General features: G+C 46.9%; 1 protein-coding gene across 1 annotated transcript in view; it reads right to left on the bottom strand.

Annotated features, from left to right (window-relative positions):
• Window positions 1-15,543: 15,543 nt before the first annotated feature.
• Window positions 15,544-22,003, bottom strand: part of LOC134425608 (gamma-aminobutyric acid receptor subunit gamma-4) — a 43,121-nt gene continuing 36,661 nt past the window's right edge. The window contains exon 9 of the mRNA XM_063170353.1: window positions 15,544-20,977. Coding sequence (XP_063026423.1) covers window positions 20,684-20,977 — 294 coding nt within the window. The 3' untranslated portion in view covers window positions 15,544-20,683. The remainder of the gene's footprint in view (window positions 20,978-22,003) is intronic.

The following is a 22,003-nucleotide window of genomic DNA, read 5'->3' as shown; positions in this document are numbered from 1 at the left end:
TCAAACACAGTGCAAAATTGCTGTGAAAGCAATGAAAAAAGATAAATTTCATGTCACAGTATTCAGATGATGAGCTACTGCTGCTACTGCTTTCTGTGTTAGTGGAGTTAAAGTGGGATTTGCTTGTTGAGATTAGCAAGGAGTCCTCTTCTCTTCTCTTCTCTTCTCTTCTCTTCTCTTCTCTTCTCTTCTCTTCTCTTCTCTTCTCTTCTCTTCTCTTCTCTTCTCTTCTCTTCTCTTCTCTTCTCTTCTCTTCTCTTCTCTTCTCTTCTCTTCTCTTCTCTTCTCTTCTCTTCTCTTCTCTTCTCTTCTCTTCTCTCTCTCTCTTCCTCTCTTTTTCCTCTTTTTTCCTCTTTTTTTCCTCTTTCCCCTTTCTCTCCCCACTGCTCCACAGTTGCATTTCCCAGTGGATCTCAGCCAGGTGTGTGGGACTGCTGCTGCTGCCTCAAGTCCTTTCAGATCAGTCATGGGTTTGGCTGTAGAAAGTTGAAACAAAGAAAACAAGACCTAGGTGACCTTTATGTCTGTCTGACTCCAGTTCATGCTTCAAAAACATTTTATGGCAACAGCTAATTCCACCTAGAGCTGGAACTGTGTGCTTAAAAACATCAGGAAAATGAAGAATCGAGGGAGAGACTTTATCAGTGGTCCTGTTGGCCTCACTGTGAGCTCAGCCCTAAATCAGACCTCAGAGATTTTCATCCCAGAAACTCCACAGCAACCCCAGCTTCTCTCACAAAGCAGCTCACTGCCTTTCCTGGGGCCACCTGGAATTGCAGCAGAGCCAGTCCCTGGCTGTTCCCTGTAAATCTCATTGCCTTTTCAGCCTGTGTGACAGTTTTCACAGAAAACAAGTCTAGTCCAAAGAGCCACTTCAGATTTAATCTATGAATAATGACTTGAATTAAAAACCAGCTCCAGCAGCCCAGCTAACACCAGGAAGGCTGGTCTATGGAAGCCCTGGTCTGGCTGTGTGAGACCTGCAGGGCTCTGCACACCTGCCCAGGGAGCCCTGTCCCAGCTAGAGAGCCCTGGGGAGGAGCCCTGCAGCCTCGTGGATCATCTAAAGAGTCATTCCATTCCAGACAGCAGGCAGCAGCTCCCGTGTGGGCTACGCCTCAGCACTCATAATTCCTCCCAGTTTATAAGTAAGATGCTTTTCCTGGACTGCCAGGTCCCAGTGACATCTACAAGGCAAGCTGTGATCTCTGTGGCCTGTGAATCATCCCTGATAATGGAGATCCTGCTTCCTGACTCCTGCTTTTGTCAGCTGTGCGGAGTTTGTGGATGCACCCAGGGAGAGCTCCCTGGCACTATGGCAAAGGAAATGATTTCTTCCCTCTGGAGCAGAGCCCTGGAGGTGGAGGTCACCTGGGAGGGATGCTCTTAGGGTCAGAACAAGGTGGTACTGTTCACCTTTGCTTTCCCTGAGAGGGTTTCCCACCTCCCTGACCCAGCCTGGGGAAGATTCGGCCTTTTCCTTCCTCTCACCTCACTTTCATGCCTTTTCCTAGCACCAAGGCCATGTTAAGGCTGAATTTTCCCCTCCCTTGCCCTTGGAACTGTTCAATGCCTGGCTCATGTGCAATAGCCTCCAGCAATAAGGGGAAAACTTTGGATCTCAGCATCTATTGCTGCTTCTCCCTCTGGAGCATCAGCACCCTGGCCTCCATCCCTGGAATCAGTTCAGAGCCCAGATAAATCTGCTCTGTGCACCACTGTGCTCTTTACTGTGCTCACAGGAGTGGTGCCCTTTGTCAAAGTGAAGATGGCATCAAAAACTGGGGGAATCAGTAATTCCCACTAAAAACAGTGGGAATTAGGAATGGGCATGAGCTACACCCTGAGGGTGAGAGCCCTTGCTGGGAGCAGCTCTCAGTGATGGTGCTGGAGGCATTGCTGGTGGGTGAAGTGTCTGGGTGCTCTGCCTGCCTCCACCCGTCTGGCACAGCTGCCAGGGTGCTGCTTCCTCGCTCTGCATCTCCTTTGCACCAGGATAACAACACCTTGTGGGGGTGAGGTGCATGTTCTTTGGCATTTGTCATCCACTCGCCCTGGGGAGCCCTATAAATAAGTGAGGGGCTGTGATTCAGCAGCCACTGGAGGAGCAGCAGCTGCCACCGTGGCCATTTCATGATCAAAAGCCTCGAGTATTTATTTGATTTGTGGTTTTGCATGGCATTTGCAAGAGCCCCCTGCAAGGTGCCCTGCTGGGAGGGTGGGGAGGATGCTGTGGAGGGAGCCCTGTGGTGACTCTGCAGCCCTGGCAGGGGTTGCAGGCTCCCTCCTCATTGATCTGCACCTGCTTTCATGTTTCTCTCCCCTTCTGTTTGCTCTGGTGGGTTTTCCTGATGCCTGTTATTGCTGGGCACAGAGAGGCAGTAAAAGAAATTGTTCAGGCCTGGATTGTGGAGAAACAAGCAGGTGTCTGGCTGTGTCATCGAGGTAACAACACTTTTGCATCTCAGTGATGGGACTAAAATGAGCCTGAGTGATCACAGCAAAAAGCACAACTGTGTTCACCTCGAGGCTCTGAGCAGCAAAATTGCAGCTTGGATTTAGGTTCAGGTTGCTGAGCTGAACTTTATTTATTTAATTCACCCAGTGCTTTGGGGCTTTATTGGCAGTCATGATTCTGTGGGGTTGTGTGGGGCTGCCCCTGCTGGGACATGCTGAGGTGAAGGTCCTTTCCTGGATGAAACTGAACTGAACTGAACGGAACTGAAGCTGTGACGGTCTTCACAGGGGTCTTAGGATGAAGGAAGAGATGAGGATTTGACTCCATGTTTCAGAAGGCTTGATTTATTATTTTATGATATATATTACATTAAAACTAAACTAAAAGAATAGAAGAAAAGGTTTCATCTCAGAAGGCTGGCTAAGAATAGAATAGAATAAGAAAATGATAACAAAGGCTTGTGGCTCGGACACTGTGTCCAAGCCAGCTGACTGTGATTGGCCATTAATTCCAAACAACCACACGAGACCAATGACAGATGCACCTGTTGCATTCCACAGCAGCAGATAACCATTGTTTACATTTTGTTCCTGAGGCCTTTCAGCTTCTCAGGAGGAAAAAAATTTGAAGGAAAGGTTTCTCATAGAAAGATGTCTGCGACAGAAGCAGCTCTATTTTCTGCAGGATTTCTGTGGTCTGCCCCGTGCTAAAACAGCCCTGATGGAGGCCGTGGCTCTGTGTCTGTTTGGGAGGGAGGGTGTTTGTCTGTCCCTTGTGTCAGGGTGGGTTACAGTGTGCTGAGCAGGGCTGTCCATTTCCACATTGATGTTGTGTGGCAAGGGGAATCAGCTGGCCCACAGGGAGGTGAGCAGTGACCACAGGAGCATGCCTGCCCTAGGAGATCCCACTGAGTGCGTGTCAGAGCTCCACTGCTGGCTCAGAGCCACCTGAGTGTCATTTCTGTGACGTGTGTGCAGCTCAGTGAGCGACAGCCCCCTGTGTGCCCTGGTGTCAGTGTGGCAACAGCCACAGAGGCACCACAGGCTGCTTCTGAAGCACAGCCAGCGTGGAGGGGAGATCCCTGAGCCAGCTCACCCTGCAGCTCTCCCTGTTTCTAATGAAGCCTCCCTCCTGATGGCCACTCAGCCCCTTCTGCTTTCAAGTCAACAAATTAAAAAAATAAAAAAGAAAAACTAAAAAGCAAAGAGGAGGAGAAAAAGACAGAATGATATATTTTTGTTCACTCTCCCTCTCCTTCCTCATTCCTTTGAGCCATTTTTAACCCAAGCTAATTCAGCTGGAAATATTAATAACCCCATAAGGACGCCACCTCCTTGTAATGAAGTGTAAAGGTCACTTCTGCTCAAATCACACAACTCTTTCATTTTGTTCTCTGCAAGGAACAGCTCCTCTCTTTAATTATTCAGTTTGCTTTTATATTGCAGCCGCTGCTCTCTCGTCTCTAATCCCTGACACTTCCCCATTATGCAAGTGCCCATGAGGCTGGGCAGTGTCACCTGCTGGTCACCCCCAGGGCCTGGATGTTGTGAGCAGCAGCTGGGGGGAGAGGGGCTGGATGTGGAGGAGAAGAAGAGCTCACTCTTGGGTTTCAGTGTTGTTTCTTTGCTGGTGTTTCTTCAGGGTGTGGGCATTGCAAAATGTGTTCATTTTTGGTGGAGTTGAAGCCCAGTGCATGAGGTGCCAGTTGATGGGATGGATGGCAGAGGGGCTGGAGGGGGTTTGGGGCATTCCTGTCCTCCTGATTTACCTGGTGGGTGGATGGAGGTGGGAGGCTGTGGGATGGGGAGTGGCCTCTGTGTGATCACTCCTCACTGAGGGAGGTAATTGCTTGTGAAGCCCTAAGGTGAAACAAAACCTCTTAAGTCAGTGCAATGCCCTCCATTCTGAGATGTCACTTGGGCCATGATGTCCACAGCCAGAGAGAAGAGAGGGAGAAATCACAGAGGGAGAAATCACAGAGGGAGAAATCAGCATCCCGCTGCAAGTGTGAGCACTCCTGGGACAGCCCATGGGGGCACCACCACCAGAAATGGGCAGTGGATTTGGGGGAATCCATCCTCTAGGGATGAATTTGGGGTCACATGGAGGTTCTCCCTGTTCAGAGAGAGGGCTGAGGAACAGAGCAGTAGGACCACACTGGGGAAGGGAAGGCTCAAGGGAGACTAAAGGGGCTCCAAAAGAGCTTGAGAGGGAATTTGGACAAGGATTTTTAGTGATGAGACAAGGGGTAATGGCTTTAAAGTGACAGAGAGCAGGTTTAGATTAGATTTGAGGAAGAAATTTTCCCCTGTGAGGGTGGGCAGGCCCTGGCACAGGTGCCCAGAGCAGCTGTGGCTGCCCCTGGATCCCTGGCAGTGCCCAAGGCCAGGATGGACAGTGGGGCTGGGAGCAGCCTGGGATGGTGAAAAGTGTCCCTGGCCATGGCAGAGGGGTTGGACAAGATCATCTTTAAGGTCCCTCCCAACCCAGATAATTCTGTGATAATTCTACAATTTCAGTGGCTGAGGTGATTATAGCACTAATTATTACTTATTTATGTAACATCATAAATAATTAATAACGATAATTAATTGTACGGACCCAAGAGAACAGAAACAACTTCAGTGGTGGCTGTAACCCCTCCCTCCCTCGAGCACTGCTCACTCCAGACCCTCTCTGCAGTGTTTTATCTCCCTGAATGTTTAAATGACTGGAGCAATTTGGGGTTTGCTCTGTTTGCCCATGGGATCCTCCCTCTGTGCTCTATTTCTGACACCACAGCAGCTGCAAATGCCCACAAACAAACACAGCTCCTCAGGAGCTGCAAGGAGTTAAGGTTTATATAATCATGGGAAGATTTCAGAGCTGAAAAGCCTTTCTCTGTGCGCTGCATTAATCATTTAAAAGGAGCCTGACTGATGATTTTTGCATGTGTGTGTGGTTATTTCCTTTTTTCCCCTGTGGAGTCCAGCTGTTGCTGGCTATACTTGGTGTGCTCATCACCAGCCAAACCACTGCCAAAGCCACCACGGCCTCTGAAAACTCCTGCTCATTATAGTTGTGAATATTTTACTAATAAGTTATAAAATGCACTTTAATTTATAAGGTTTTTAAGGTTAAATTATTTAATTAAGACATGATACTTAAATGATTTTTATTTTTAATTTAATAATTAGTTACTCAAAGTTTGCAATGTGGACTTTTTGGTTTAATTACAAAATATTACTGAAAATTATGAAGAAGGTGAAGAGGAAGGATTAGTTACTGCTTTAAGACTTTTATTTAAGTTTTATATATATTATTATATTCTAAAACTAAGATTTAGGTGTTTATTATTTTTTATTTATTTTATAAGTTGTGAGTTTTATAGTATTTTACTAATAAGTTATAAAATGGTTTACTATTTTTATCAGTTTTTTTAAGGTTAAATTATTTAAGAAATTATACTTAAATTATATTTATTTTTAATTTAATAATTAATTACTTAAAGTTTGTCATATGGACTTTTTTGTTTAATCACAAAAAAATTACTTAAACTTATGAAGAAGACTGTGAAGAGGAAGGATCAGTTACTGCTTTAAAACTTTTATTTTAGTTTTATATATATTATTATACTCTAAAACGTTAAACTTTGAATTTTCTACTTTGTGATATTACACACTTCTAATGAACTACACACTTGTAATCTTAGTGTTATTCATTAAGTTTGGAAGTTTTCTCCGTGGCTTTAGGTTAAATGTAGTGTTTCATTGGGAGTTAGAGTTTGTTAGCATAGAAAGTCTAAAATTCTCAACACCCAGAACTCCAACATCACAGAACTGACATGGTCATTTCCAAATTACAGCTGGCAAAGGCAGCACAGAGACGTGGGAGGTGTAATCAGGAGCACAGCACTGATCAGCTCTTGGGCCAAGCATGGAGAAATCCTTTTCCAAGCTGTGCCCATGCCCGGGGTTTTCCCTCTCAGAGCCCCTCTTGGACATGCTTTGGTGTGAAAACCCCCCTGAGGATCCCCTGGCGGGGAGACCCCCAAATAGTTCTGTGCCAGGATTGAGAGATGAACAGACTTTGGGTTTTTTCAGTCTTCAGGTTGTTGTTTATTTTTTTCTCTTATCAACACTGTCTGCACACCAGACTTAGCACACAAAGAGAGAGGCACCAAGAAGTCACAAGACGCACAGATTTAAGGTCTTTTAAAATTATTTTGTCCAACTAACTCTTAGAACTAATTTTATTTCTACCTTTCTACCAATAATAAATTATTTGTCTGTTCACACAACATCTGCATTGGGGCTCTTTCTAAAAATCCCTCTGTGCCACCAGCACTGCAGAAAATGGAGCAGATGAAGAGCAAGAAGGAGATCAGACAACACCCAAAATCATCTATCTTGTCTCCCAAAACTCACCCTGTGATGAACTACACCACTATCTATTTCACACACTCGTATATTCCAATTAATTCCAAAGCCTTGGAAGCTTTCTCCATGGGTGAAGGTTAAAAGCAGTTCTCCTGGGGGTCAGGACTTCTCAGAGAAACATTCCCCATGCCTTGGGTTCCAACACTTTGGGAGCAATGGGGCCAGGGTACCTGTTGCCGATTCCTCGACTTCTGGATCCCAGGCTGGGCCCTCCCTGGTGGCTCCCCTGTCTGGGGAGACCCTCCTGGAGTGGTTTTGTGTCAGGAAAGGGAGTTGCACTGGATTTTTTCAGTCTTCAGGTTCTTGTTTATTATTATCTTCTCTAGAGTTTTGCATGCTGTCCACACCAGGCTCAGCACGCTGGAAAAGCACCTCAAAAATGGCCAACAATCTCTTGTTCCAAGGTATTTTAAAGCTAAACTGACACCTGGATTATTTCTCCTTTTAACCCAATAACTGATCCCAAAGAACTGCAATGGGGAATTTTCTGCCCAATTACAAAATGCCACCCAAACCCATGGAGAAGAAGGAGGAAGAAGCAGCATGAAGAAGAAACCCAGGACAACACCCTGTGCCCTCCATCTTGCTTCCATCCACAACACACTAAAAATCTCAAAACCTCAATTTCTCACCAAGTGATTCACCTACACTGCTCTCTATAATCTATTTCACACTTTTGTGGATTCCAGTCTATCTTGCAGTATAGGAAACTTTCTCCATGGATGAGGGTCAGAGTCAGTGCTGTCCTGGGGGTCAGGGCACCCCAGAGCAGACACAGAAATATTCCCTGTACCCTGGGTTTGCGCACAATGGTATCATGGTTAAATCAAGCTACCAATTTCAGCTTTGAAGATGTTTGTTCTGATGTTTGCCTGAACACTGGGCAGCCGTCCCTCCCACAAGTGGCTCCAGAAGGAAACTGCTGTCCACAGTTCCTGTGCCAGCATCATCCATCCCTCCCTCCCTCCCTCCCTCCCTCCCTCCCTCCCTCCCTCCCTTCTGTCCCTTCTCCCTCCCCTCCACTCCAGTGGATCATTAGCAGCAGTGGCACAGTTTGCTCTGTGTGCAGCCACAGTTGTAGCTTGGTTCCAGCTGACAGGCTTATATGACCTCATATCTATCAAACCTGATCTTAAAACATTCATTTGAAAAGCTCACATGGACATAAAACCCAGAGTTCAAAAGTTGCAAGTTTTCAGACACAGGGGAGGGGAAAAAATAGCTGTGAGGTTTTAGGTTAAAAGGCAGAAACATTGGGCTGTGGCTTTGCAGACGTGATTTCCATGCTGCCACCATCAGTGGCGGGGACAGTTCAGCACCTCTGCTGCCACCATCCTCCTTCCAAGCCCCTAAGCATGGCTCAAAGTAATGAGAATTAAGGATGTGAAAAATTTCTGGAAGAGCTAAGAAAAGACAATCAGGGCTAGTGTGCTGATAGTGAGGGAAAAGGCTGAAAGTGACAGGGGGCTATGGACTGGGTGGTTGAAATTTGTGAAAAACGCCAATCGCTTGTTTTTAAAATTTTAAAAGTTTAATAGTAATAAAATGGTTATAAAAATAGTAATACAATTAGAGTATTAATGATTTGGACAATTGTAATTAGGACAATATGAGACAATAGAGACAAAGAGTTATGGACAGTCCGGGTACCTCTTTCTGGGCAAAATAAGCCCGAAAAGGACCCACGTTAACAGAGGATCAATCCTTAAGAACAACAGCCTGTTGCATATTCATACACCTCATACATGATGCATAAATTCCATTCAAACACAGGATTCTGGCTGGTCAGTGTCAGCTTCTTCCTCTGAATCCTAACAGCGCCTTCGAGGCGGGAAGAAGTTTGCTTCTTCTGATAAGAGAGCAATAAATTCTCTTTCTCTGCAAGATTTGGGTATCCTGTGGCTGCTATCTCACTGTGAGTCCTTTCTTTAAAACAGCATAGTTTCTGTTTTAACATTATTTTATAACCTAAAACTGTATTTAACACACTACTTAAGAGAATTAATACAGCATAACTTCCTAACACAACACATATAATATTTATTTTAATATTTACGAAAAGCCAATCATAAAATTCATGCATTTCCCACAAAATTCCACTTTCCAGAGGAATTAAGGCAAATCAAGTCTTCTGGCTGAAGATGTGGCTGCTTTAATAATTAGAAAGAGGAGCTAAGACGAGGAGGATTGCTCAGGCCTATAGGCAGCAGTGCTGTGGGTGGTTGCTGTCCCAGCCCTGTTTATTTGAGAGCATCTCTGCAGATACCAGCAGGAATTTATCATTGACCAGGTGTGGTGGAGCCTTCTGCCCCTAACCAAAGGCACTGGAATTAAGGAAAATAAATGCCAGGTATTTCTCCTGGCCTTCCTGAATCCGCCAGGTGCCTGGAGCAGGCTGTCCTGCCCTGTGGTGGATGCTGTGTGCTGCTCCTCACCTGGGAGCAGGCACTGAGCTCTCGGCAGCCTCGGGAACAGATGGCTCCCCTGACAAATGCACCCTTTCCCGCACTCCCCTGCTCCTTTCCTCTGCAAATTGAGGCCTTAAAAAGGATTGATGGTGCTAACAACAACCTCATCTAGGAGGACTTTGGGAGGGATTAATGAGGAGTCGCTGGGGAAAGGTTTAATGGTGCAAAGAGATCAGCAGTCTCAAGCCAGTTTATTAATCAGCTCAGGCCATTACCACTTAAAGGCTCAGCCTGGGAGGAGGAGGAGGAGGAGGTGAGGGGTGGCACTGATCCATCTGTGCAGAGAAACACCAGAGAATGTGAGGAGATCCCTGGAATCCATTGCACAAACTCACTGGTCTTCATTTGGGGGGGACTGGGGTTTAGCAAGGAAATGCAAAGAGGGAAGGGGAGTGATGGCCTTGCTTCATTTATTTCTGATAACTGGAGTGATGGCCTTGCTTCATTTAATTCTGATAACTGCACCCATCTCATGCTCCTGAGCAAGCCCAGGGCCTTGCAGCCAGCTCTGTCTCCACACACCCCTAGATTCTGTTCTGTGACCTGGCCAGTTGAGGACCACTGTGGTGAGAGGAAATTTCTTTCTAACACCTTGTTCAGAGATCATTTTTTCTGCCCTGGAGCGTGAAAACTGAGGTTCTTATTATTTTTATCACAGCAAGTCAAAGTGCAGAAGCTATTCTTATTCATATAAATGTCTAATCCTACTCTGATTCCTTCTGAGCTGTTGCATTTGCCTTGATTACTTTTTCCAGTTTTAGCTAAGATAAAATTTGCACTAGAATAATCTGCCCATGCAATAAGCCATCCCTGAGATGAGGAGATGAGGAGATGAGGGTCCTGCCAGGGACCCTCTCCCATTTCAGGGTGCAGGAAGAGCTTGGCTGTGTCCTGGCTGCCCTGGATTGTATGGTGGAAAAGCAAAGTGCCTCTGTCTATTTATTTCCTCTTCACTTGAGACCCCTTGGGGGTCATCTGAGTGCAGCATGGCTGTAATGTCATTTTCTGGGGCCCAGTGAGGGAGAGCAGCAGGATTTCTGGGGAAGGAGACCAATTTTCACCTGTCTCCATGCAGTGGGACCGTGTAGGGCCAGGCTGGGTCTGGGAAGTGTCACAGCAAGCTGCTGTGGGTGGCCTGGGGTCAGGAGGCTTTTTAATTGCTTGAAAGTGAGGTCCTTGTGCTTTATCCTCACAGAGGCTGTTTTAGGCCACCAACAAAGAGCCTGGTCTTCTGAGGAGAGCTCTGGCTTTGCTCTAGAAGCTGATCACAGTGAGAAGTTGTTTCTGTTCCAATGCATTTTTAGGTGGCTGAAAATCTATATTATTTTTGGAATTTTTTTTCTTTCTTTTTTTTTCATTTTCCTCTCTGTGCTTGCTCCATCCAAAGTCATGAACTACATGTGAGGTCAGGTGACTCACCTGAGTTAAAACCTCTTCTGCTTTTGGAGTAAAACCCCTTCTAAAGTCACATCCTGCTTTTCTCCCTTCTTCCTGCAAACTCATGGATCAGCCAAATGGATTTCTGCTCCCTTGGGACACTGCTCCTGGAGAGCCTGGACCCCTGGCTGGCCCAGAATGGTAAAAGCCAGCATGGTCCATACACTCCAGAGCTCCAGGACGTCAGGTCTCTCCTCCTGGCTTGGTATTTTCAAGAGTCAGCAGAAATACCAACCCCCCTGGAGAGGAGATGGGACAATCAGCAGATGAAAGAGGTCTTGGTGTCAAAAAGTGTTTCTGTGTGTGGATGTGGCTTGGGGAACAAACAGGGTGAGCAGCCTCCTGTGTGTTGGGATGGTTTTTGCACATCACTTAGTACAGATTTTCCAGTTTGCAAGGGCAGCAGCCTCAGTGCAGGGAGTCACAGAGCAGAAAGGAGGTGGCAGACACACCAGGGATGAGCTGAGTTCATGGTGTTCACTTCCTACACCTCCCTTCTCTCCATCCCCCTTTTCACAGGTGGGATGGTGTTTGTGGACCCAGTTTCCTGCACTTTTGGATTCCAAGAGTTCCAAGTTAGCTATTTCTATTGCTTTAACTAATGAAAGATGGGGATGGTTTCAGCCTGCCAAGTTTTCCCCTAATGGATACAAATACACTGGTAGTGAATTTGAATTCAGGTCCTAAACACTGCAGGAATGTTGGCCACCTATAGGTCCACAAGGCATGGTGACCCTATCACCCCTAAACCCAGCAACATTTATTAATGGCTTATCTAAAGTCTCTGGAGCAAACATTTCAGTCCCTTCAGCCAGGGAGAAGTGGGTTATTTTGTGAATATCAATGCAGATCAAATAGAAAGTATCTCAAGGACAAATGCATTTGTTCTGAAAATTTGGCCAAAGAAATCAGAAATGGTTCTTTAAAATACAGCAGCCTACAGCAAGTTTTTATCTTTCTTTTTGAGCAGTGAAAGTTGATGATCAAGCTATAATTTGAAATATGTGGTAGGATACAGCAAAACCAATGCCACTGAAATTGCCTTGCAGTTTGAACACAGGGATCTGAGGATTTGACAAAAGCATTTTCTTTGTTCTACAGACATGGGACCATTTTCCTTCCTTTTATGTGCAGCACCCCTGGATTGTTGTGCACTGATCACAACAGCTCTCGTGCTCTCTTTGATTAATCCATTTGTTTGGGTTTGTTTGTTTTGTTGGTTGGGTGTTCCTTTTTTTGGGGATGGTGGGTGGGTAAGATCTTACTGGGCATGGTGGTAAAGGGACATTGAATTTATGTCATAGATTTGGCATAACTGGGCCATCAATCTCAGCAGAGCATGTACAGGATGTCTGAAATAGAGACACAAAGATCCAATTGCTGCTTTCTTCCTTCTCTTCTGTGAAATGAAAGCTAAAAAAGAGCGGGAATGGTACCTTCTGGTTCCAGGCTTCATGGAGCAATCCTGGGGCTATTAGCAGTGCTGAAAAGGGAGAGGGGAAGGAGGGAAGATGATGACTCACAAGAAGTTTCCCTGTCTGTTATGATTTTGCTTCATTTTGTGTTCTCTGGATGACTTAGGGAGAGACGCCGTTCCCTCATCTCTCATTTGCTGCCAGATGAATACATTGAGAGGCAGGATATTGAGAAGTCATGGGAAACTAATGAGAAATGCCTGAATGAACTCAGCATGTTCTAACACTCGGCTGTTAGGCTTTAATATCCCAGTGATGCTGGGCAGAGGGGGCACAGGGACTGTGCAGCTCCTTTTGCTTTTGGGTTCAGTGCCAAAATGCAACACGGAATAATGGTTTTAAACTCAAAGATGGTGAGTTCAGACTAGACACATGGATAATTTTTTTTAATAATTAGAGTGGTGAAAACCTGGTAGAGGTTGCTCAGGTAGAAGCCCCATCTCTGAGAACATCCAGGGTCAGGCTCTGAGACTCTGAGCAAACTGATATAGATGGACATTTCCCTGCTCATTGCAGGGAGGTTGGACTAGATTGAATTGAAAGATTCTTCCTAACCCAAACTATTCTTCAGTTCTGTGTTTCTACCTTTTTGGTCAGTGTGTGATCTTACTCAGACATTCAGTCACCTAGAATTGTTATCGTACCTGTTATTTTGAGGTGTGACAGTTCTGGCTGACTAAAAATCTTTACTACAGCTTTTCCTTCTCACACATTGTCCTGACTTCCTTCCCTGAGCTCCTGATCTCTGCTGGATGCTGGGGGGGCCTGGCTGTGACAGAATGTGAAGGATGTTCCTCATGGAATTTCCTCATGGCAAGGACCACAGCAGACACTGAGCATTTTCAAGGTGCTGACTGTAAACTCTTGGGCTGGGATTCCTTGTCTTTCCGGCCTGGTGGTTCTGCTGCTATATATATATTCTTTGAGGTTATTGGGAGTTTCTGTGGCTAGAATGGGAGGAGACTATAGGCCCCTTTCTGCCTTAAAATGCCTTAAAATTCTGCCTTTCAGAGCTGCCTGAACCTGGCCCAGCAGTCAATATGGCAAAGGACTTTTTCCTTTCTGATCTTGAAAACCAGATTGCAGTGTGAAGGACTGAATTGCTGCCATGGGTATTTTTTGACCAGACCTAAAGTTATTTCTCCAGGAAGAGTGATCTATACCAGGAAACTTGTACTCCAGTCCCAGATGGGCAGCTCTGCCTGCAGCTCATCTCTGATTCAGGTAGTGTTTTACCCTGAGGAGGTGAAAGCACCCAGAGAAGCAGAATAATGCTAGGGAGACATCTGTGTTTCACCACACATTTGGCAAGGGGAGGTGGCAGCAAAAGTTCCCGAGGAGGTTTGTCAGGGTCAGTAACACTCCAGAGATGCAAATCAGCCCAATGGCAGCCTGGCAGTGACTCAACCTCTCCCTGCAGCCTTATTTTTGCCCATGTGTGTGATACAGGCTGCTGCAAAGATGGGTTTCATTTTTACAGACTTATCACCTTCCTTGGGCCTCTCATGCAGCAGAATGATGAAAGGCAGGAACCTTATGGCAGCTGAATAAAAGTCATATCCCAGGAGCTGTGAAAATGCCCCTGCCTTGTTTTTCCAAGGAGTCCATGAAAGAGCATGGTGACACCTCCTGTCCACGGTGGCTGCTTGCTCTTGGGGCTCTTCAGACATCCATGGCATATGAATCATCCCAAAACCTCACCCAGGGGCACCCAGCATGTGCCCTGTGGGTTTCACACCCTCTGTGGGTTTCACACCCTGTGCAGTTTGTGTTGATGAGATGGGTCTGTGCCTCCTGAGCCCAGCAAAGTGTGGTGTGCACACAGGAAAGGGGCTGCAGAGCCATGCAGCAGCCAGGGTGGGGCCATTCCCTCAAAGATGGCTCTGCCATCTGATTTCCAAGTTGTATGCTGTGCCTTGTGAAGGAGGCAGTCAAGAGCCTTGAGTTCTCTTAGATAAATGGCTCAGCTCAGAGCACTGTGGCTTGATGCTCCTGAAGCTGCTAATCCTAATTATCAGGCTTTTTCTGAGTCCCTTTTATACCACTCCAGCAGCCCAAGTGGGCTTTAAAGGGAATGGAAATTACCCCATGGAGCGCTCTCCCTGGAGATGTTGCTATGCCGACCTGCTCAGAGCAGCTATTGAGGCTTCCCAGCTCCCCTCCATCCTGCATTGTTCTGACTCTCACCGAGGCTCAGATGGTGCCAGGAGTGTGGCTGGGACAGAGAAGGCCCAGACTCTATTATTTACTTTTTCTGGAAGATGTGGGTAGAAGGGGAAAAAACAAGTAGAGAGGGGTAAAATCGTGTCAAGCATCAACAACAACAACAAATCAACCTGAAAGACCTGAGAGTCCTTCAGAGAGAAAATTGAGTCAATTTTCTCATGCACAATCCTTAAAAAAAAAAAAAAAAGAAGAAGAAAAAGAAGAAATAATTTTTTCCTTTTTTTTTTTTTTTTTTTTAATTGGAGTTCTGCAGGCAATGATGCATTTCCCCTGGGTTTCCAACACAGGGAGCAAGGTGTGTCCTACCCCAGCCCTTCACAGCAGGTACCTCCTGCCCTTCGTGGGCCGCCTGAGGTTCTGTTGGGTGATGGGGCCATTTCTCCATGAGGGGAGGCAGCTCCCATCCCATCCCATCCCATCCCATCCCATCCCATCCCATCCCATCCCATCCCATCCCATCCCATCCCATCCATCCCATCCCATCCCATCCCATCCCATCCAGCAGGAGTGTTTGTGTCTCTCTCCTTACTCTGAGACACACAGTTTGGAACATTTTTGGCCACTCTCATTCTCCTTAAATTCAGTCTTCCCAAGGCCTACAAATCTGAGGCATTAAGGGGAAGACAAATTATAATGAATGTATATTAGGAATATAAAAAGTAACGACTTAATATAACTTGCCCTTCTCCCCTTTCCCTCCCCGTTCATGACCTCATGTTTTTAACATTTTGGGAAGTGCTAAATCCTGGAGGGATGCACAGTGTGCCAGGGAGAGGTGGAGGTGCTCCATTTGTGGGCTAGGGCCTCTGCCCCACGGCACCCAGAAAGCAGCACCTTCCCTCCCTGTGCCTCAGTGCTAAATAGCAACACCTCCCCTGGCACCCAAAAGTGGGGAAGAAAGGGGGATAAAATGATTAAAAGGTTAAAGTGACACAGATGTGGCTGTGTGGGCCCAGGGACAGGAGGGTGGCTGTTGGGTGAGGCCTCATCCAGAGCTGGGTTTGTCCTTTGGGTTGTGATTGCTCCAAAAGTCACCAGCATGAATGGAAATAGAGAAAGGCTGAAATAAACTCCACCAAATACTGCTGCCAAAGCCCCTCCACCCCAAGACACTGGGGGAAACATCAGTTATTTTATTTACAATGGCAACAGAGTGAGGGGGACAAGCAAGGCCTTCTCCTGCTTTACAAAGAATGTCTTTGAGTGGCTGAGACTGCTCCTGAGCAGCGCTGACTTGAAGCAACTTCTGCCTTTCTTAAAGCTAAACAACAAACCCAAAAATATCCCAACACCCATCAAAAACATCAGTGACATTTTCCCCTACTTTCCAACAAGATAGTTTTCTCTGGAAATAAATAACCAGCTCCAGTAACCGCATCAGGAGGGGGCCAGGGCACAATTTTTACCCCTCTTACAAGGTGTAGATAGACAGTGGTAAGGATGGGCAGTGTATAATGTTGTTTATTATGTATAATAAGAAGCATCCAGAAATCTCAGTTAAGGACCAAGCCCCAGAGTGCCAGCCCCTGTACAAACACACAGTAACAGAATCCCTGTCCTGAAGAGCACACAGGCTAAAAATGGTTCCTTATGTGGCATAATTTGGAGGGGAAGAATAGGAATTGGAGGCAGAGAAATGAAAAATCAACCTTCTTCCTGATTTCCTTTTATATTCCAAAGAAAGGCCACAAGACATGAATGCTGAGATCATAATTTCCAGTCCCCATCATTACGTATGAGGCTAGTAGAGTGATAGAATCACAGAATCACTTAGGTTGGAAAAGACCTTTTATGATCATTGTGTCCAAATGTAAATCTAACACTGCCAAGAGCTCCATTAAACCATCTCCCCAGGTGCCACATCTCCACATCTTTTAAACACCTCCAGGAACAGTGACTCCTCCACTTTTCTGGTCAGCCTGTTCCACAGCCTGACCACCCTTCCAATGAAGAATTTTTCCCCAGTATCCAACCTAGACCTTCCCTGGCACAACTAGAGTATGTTTTCTCTTATGCTGTTTCTTGTTATCTGGGAGAAGTGACCGACCTACCCCTCATCACACCCTCCTGTCAGGGAGCTGTAGAGAGCAATAAGGTCTCTCCTGAGCCTCCTTTTCTCCAGGCTGAGCCCCCACAGCTCCCTCAGCTTCCCCTGTTCTGGATTTGCAAAAGCAGATTGTATTCTACTTGCCATCTGTATAGCAGTCCTCTTCTGTTCAGTGGGCAATTTGCCTTATCTCTTCCACACCCACTCCTCCCTGGGAGGGGACATCTGCTGATAACAGCCATTGAATGTCACTGCATGGCTGATAAGAACTACAGCAGCCCATTGGGAGATGGGAGCCCAGAGGGAGGAGCCAAGCATTCCTACCCAGATATAATCCAGAGGTTTTGAGACACCAGCACGGCTTCTCCACTGGATTCCCCAGAGGAACAGCAGCTGCCTCTCCTCCCACTGGATCTTCAGAGGAAGAATCCATCCTTCTCTACAGGATCCCTGCTCCAGCAGAACCACCCCTGACACTGCAGGAGGGCTGAGCCACAATTCCAATGGGACTGCTGCCAGCACCCTGACCCACAGGGTGTCAGGCTGGGTTCTGACTCTGTCAGTGTTGTTCTAGTGTACTGCATTGTTTATTTTATCCTTTTATTTTCTTCCCTATTAAAGAACTGTTATTTCCTGCTCCCATATTTTTACCTGAGAGCCCCTTAATTTAAAATTTATAGCGATTTGGAGGGAGCGGGTTTACATTCTCCATTTCAGGGGAGGCTCCTGCCTTCCTTAGCAGACTCCTGTCTTTCCGAACCAAGACATCCCCTCATCAGGCTTGTGCTCCAGACCTTCCAAAACTGACCTGAGGAGCTGAGGAGTGGTCTCACCATGCCCAGCAAAGAGGGACAGTCACTGTCCTAGTCCTGCTGCCCTGGGTGTGTTTGTCTTCCATGGCAGGGGTAGGAATGGGACTGGCTGCTCCCTGGGAAGGGGAGGCAGTAGGTGAGGGAAGGGTTTGGTCTGTGTCTAATGCCAGCCCAGGAGGGCACAGAGAGAGAGGGCACTCCCAGGGCCGTGCAGAGCAGGGCAGCTCACAGCTACTGGATGTCTCTGTGCCCTGAGTTCCCTCCTGATAGCTGGAAAAATCCATTCTAGAAGGAAACTGGAGCCTTGCAAAGTCATTCCAAAAGAATGGCAGATTTTTCTTTTTGGCTTTTCTTAGCATTTCTTTTTTCTTTCCCCCTTTTTTTGATACTATAGAAAATTAAAAACATGATTGAATTTGTGCATGCCTTTATTTATTGTGCTATGGATGATGGGCACAGACTTCCCTAAGCCAAAAAGCCCCCTCCCTCCTCCTTCCCCAGCCTTAGTAATCAGCTTCCTTGTGCTCCAGCCCACGCTAGACTATTTTCCTCTGTCAAATCCTCCATCATTGGTTCAATTACCTAGGTGTGTGTTGGCTTTATCTTTTTTTGGTGAAATCTTACAATCTTTCAATTCTACTTTGTCCTCTTAGGTTTTTGCACACCCTGTTTCTCTCCTGGCTGATTTTGTAAAAGGTCTAATTTCAACAAGTTGCTGCTGTCAGGGCTGAGCTCTGTTCTCCAGGGCCCATGACAATCATTTGTGTTCACCAAGAGCTTCGAAGCCACAGCAAATTGCAGCTGTTCGGCCTCTGTCACACGGGGCTGTTAATTTTTCCCTTCGCCACTTTGCTCCCTGTGCTCAGCGCAGCCTCCAGTGCCTGCACACTGTTCAAGGCACCATCCTGTTGGGGAGGGATCTGGCACAGACCCTGGTTTGCCACCGGGGCGTCCCCTCCCACACAGCCCCGACAGCTGCCTGCCCAAATGTGAGGACGTGCTTCACTCAGAGCCTGCCGTGTGAGCCACTTCCAATCCAGGATGCTCTTTCCTTTTGGCTCCCCAAAGAGATCACAGGACCCTGTTTAATCCAGCTCCCTGGCGGTGTAGGGCTGAGTCATAGGAGGTTTTTCTGTTGCTACATCTAATAACGCTTTGCTACTGGGAGCAGAACATCATCCAGCTTGGCTGGGAGTCGGCACTGTCACCCAGCAGCTTCCCTTGTCTGCAAGTTGTTTTGATTCTTTTCTTAGACTTCTCCCTCTCTGTGTCTTTCTCTCTAAAACATTAATTTCCTCTAATTAGAGCCTCCTTAACAATTCTTTTTTTCCCCCCTCTCCTCAGTTAATTTCCTCTAATTAGAACCTCCTTAATAATTCTTTTGCTAAATCAATTTCCTCAGTTAGAACCGCCCGCCACAATTTCTTTCCTCCCTTTCAAAAGCTGTCGGAGTAGCTAAGCAAATTATGCTTCTGAGTAACCTTTATCTCTTCCTTGGTATTTTAAAAGAACTGTAACAGGTTAGACAGGCACAATTTCCCCTTTCAGAGCTCTGCTGGTCTGACCCCATTAGGTTATACTTAGCTGAGTGTTGTACTATTGTATACTTAATAAGATGCTCTAGCTGTTCATCTGGAACCCAGGTAAGGCTGCATTTGTGAATGAATTAAACATGACACTTCATTATTCAGATCAAATTTAACAGTGTCAAAATCCGTCTTTAAACCAGACCAAATTGCTCTCCAAGAATATATAAAACCTCCTGTCCCTGTTAGCTGTCCTGTGAGCCAGCCTTTCCTAACTTTTCCTCTGCAGCCAAGCTGGCTTCCTTTTCCTGACAAGCCTTTTAAGTCCTAATTTTTTTTCTAAAACATGCTGTTTTTTTAAAAAAAATCTTTTTGTTTCTAATTTACACAGTAAGTAACTATTAACGGCCCACTGCTTCTCACAATCATGCTGTGGGCCACATCAGCAGCTGGTGTAAATGGGGAGGCAGCCAGTTGACACATTATGGACCTTGGGCCTCAGTTTCCTCTTCTTTATTAAGCAGTTTCTCCCCAGCTGAAACTGTGTAATGTACTTCTCCATCTCTTTAAGATGGGACCATCTCACTACGCTTGTCCTTCTTAAAATCCATCAAGGACAACTCACTCCATTTCCTGATTTTACAAGGAAACAGGCCAAGTGATGATGGCAACTGGGAGGAGCCATCCAGTTAGAGTGAAAACTCTTGTTTTATGCAATTATGAAAAAAAAAATAAATAAAGAAGGGAACACATCTGAGCAGCAGGAATGCACTGGAAGCTGTGTGTTCCCTTTCCTATACCCCTTCCTCAGGCTGCCACCGAGCACCCAGCACTGATCTGATGGTACCAGCGAGTGTCACTGCCAGGACAGCACTGCCCCTCTGTGATTCACAGCCCAAAGAGAACTACCTCACTACAGGCTCAGGAAGCTTCTTCTGGCCCTCCTCACAAGGACTTCCCCCCTCTTTTGGCTATGCCCAACTGCAGAGCCTGCTCTGACTCCTGGTCACACATCAGAAATGTCACCGTGGGCCCTGAAGAGCCTGCTCCAGCAAGGCAGGTGGGCCCTTCCAGCTTGGAAATGCTTTCCATCCCCGTGGGGTGGGAATGAGCAGTGCCTCAGTGGGAGGGTGTCCTGGAGTGATCCGTGAGGAATGAATGCTTCAGAGATGCTCTGCGGGGAGCTGGGGGAGGCTTGCAGCATCTCCATCCTCGTCAGTGCCACCATCAGATGTCTGGGCAGGCCCAGAACATTTCAGCCAAGCCCAGCTACTGTTTTGCTGGAGAGAGCTGCACTGCTGTCCTTGTCCACACTATTTCCTCCTGACCTTTCTGAGCTTCTGGCACCCCACAAAGTCTGCTCTGGTGGAAGTGGTGCAGAAGTCGTAAGATGTATTTTATTTCCTTTGCAGTCTTAATAACTATGCAGAAAACTCCATTTGCCATCACTTGCCTTGAAATTTCAGAGTAGGACTGGATGGAAAAATGAAATGCATTAAGGGTTTTTTTTTTTGACAAAATCCCTAATGCTTGAGATGGAAATTTTGGGTAATTTTACAAGGAGTACAATGCTGGTGGTGTTGGAGAGAGGGCTGTCTGGGGAAGGGTAGATTCTCTAAAAAGATATGTTAGAAGGCTAAAAAAAAAAAGCTGTTTGGTTCTTCTCAGAAGAGATGAGAGAGCAGGGAGAGGGAATCACCAGGTCGGGGTGCTCAGACTGACAGCTGACTACAGCAGGAGAGATGCTGTTCTCTATGCTCCTCGAGAAGCCCCTCTCGCTGGTGCCCTGCCCGTTCCAGCTGAGCACAAAGGAGGGCTAGAGATACAGATAGGCAATCCAGTAGACGATGTTGAAGAGCAGGAAGGCGGTGGGGAAGAAGACGCGGGAGTAGGAGTCCAGGCGGGATATGTGGATGCGCACCCGCCCCTCCCGCCACGTCCCCGTCTGACAGTCCTCGATGCAGCAGAAGAACCGCTCACACTCCTTCCCCTCCAGGCACGGGGAGCCGGGCTCGTCATCCTCATCCTCCTCCATCTCCGGGGGCCAGTGCATGATGTGGTTGATGTTGATGGCGGTGAAGGTCGGCATCACCTGTGCGCCCGCAGGTGGCTGTGGGGGGGACAGGCAGGTTCAACGGGAGGAAAAGGCAGCAAAATGTGTCCTGGACATCAATCCCCACCCATCTGGCAACAGATCAGATCACCAAGGGTGCAGTTCAGTGGAGGGGGATGACTGATCATCCCCAGTCTCTGCACCTGGCGGTGAATCACCGCGTTTGGGGAGCTGGCAGCTCCCTGCATGACTGTGAGTGTTCTCCCTGGCACCCCAGGGCACAGCCCTACTCAGCAAAGGTCTGATTGCACTGATTGCCCATCTGTGCCAGTAATAGTCACTGCAGGAACACGACCTGTTCGATCTGTTCTGGCCTCTTCCCTCATTTCCCTGAGCTCAGCTGTCTCTGAAGATACAGCACACAGCCCAGATGTGTCTGCTGGTTGCTGCCTGTTACTGGAGAAAAGCTGTATGTGACTCCTCTTGGCCCATCAGGAGCCTCATGGAACAGCTCTGTCCACCCTGGGATATGAGGATGGGATATCAGGTATATGGGGGATGTGCTGGGAAATAGCCTGGCTCAGAAGAGATATGTCTTTTTCTGTTTCAGTTCTGCCCCAGGTCAGAGGCCTCTTTCAGTTCATGTGCCAGAAGTACCTGCCACGAGCTAGGGCAGATCTCATGACAGAGGATGAGGATGAAGAGGATGATGACCACCATGGGCTCACTATCCTCACACTCAGGGGAAGACACAATGTAAAGTCAGTTTCTGCATCTCTGTGACCTGAGATACCTCTATAGAGATCAAACTGATACAGGTGTTTTAAAGTGTCATTTCCATTCAGTCATGTGAGTCATTCTAAACTGTTCTGATGAGCTCTCCAGCAGTTCTGAAGAGGGCACAGCATACCTGGCTCTGACAGGGGCTTCCTTGTTTTAAGGGAATCTCAGCTGCTTTTTCTGGCTGTGTCTCACCTCTCAGACCCACTGGGTGAACTCAGAATGGGTCAGGCCCTAAACCACATCAGCAGTTTCCAATGCAGGCTCAGAAAGGACATTTTTTAACAGCTTGGGGTTGATAAT

Source organism: Melospiza melodia, chromosome 16 (genome assembly GCF_035770615.1).
Source record: "Melospiza melodia melodia isolate bMelMel2 chromosome 16, bMelMel2.pri, whole genome shotgun sequence".
Classification (NCBI taxonomy): Eukaryota; Metazoa; Chordata; class Aves; order Passeriformes; family Passerellidae; genus Melospiza; species Melospiza melodia.
This window is presented reverse-complemented; position numbering and strand designations above follow the sequence as displayed.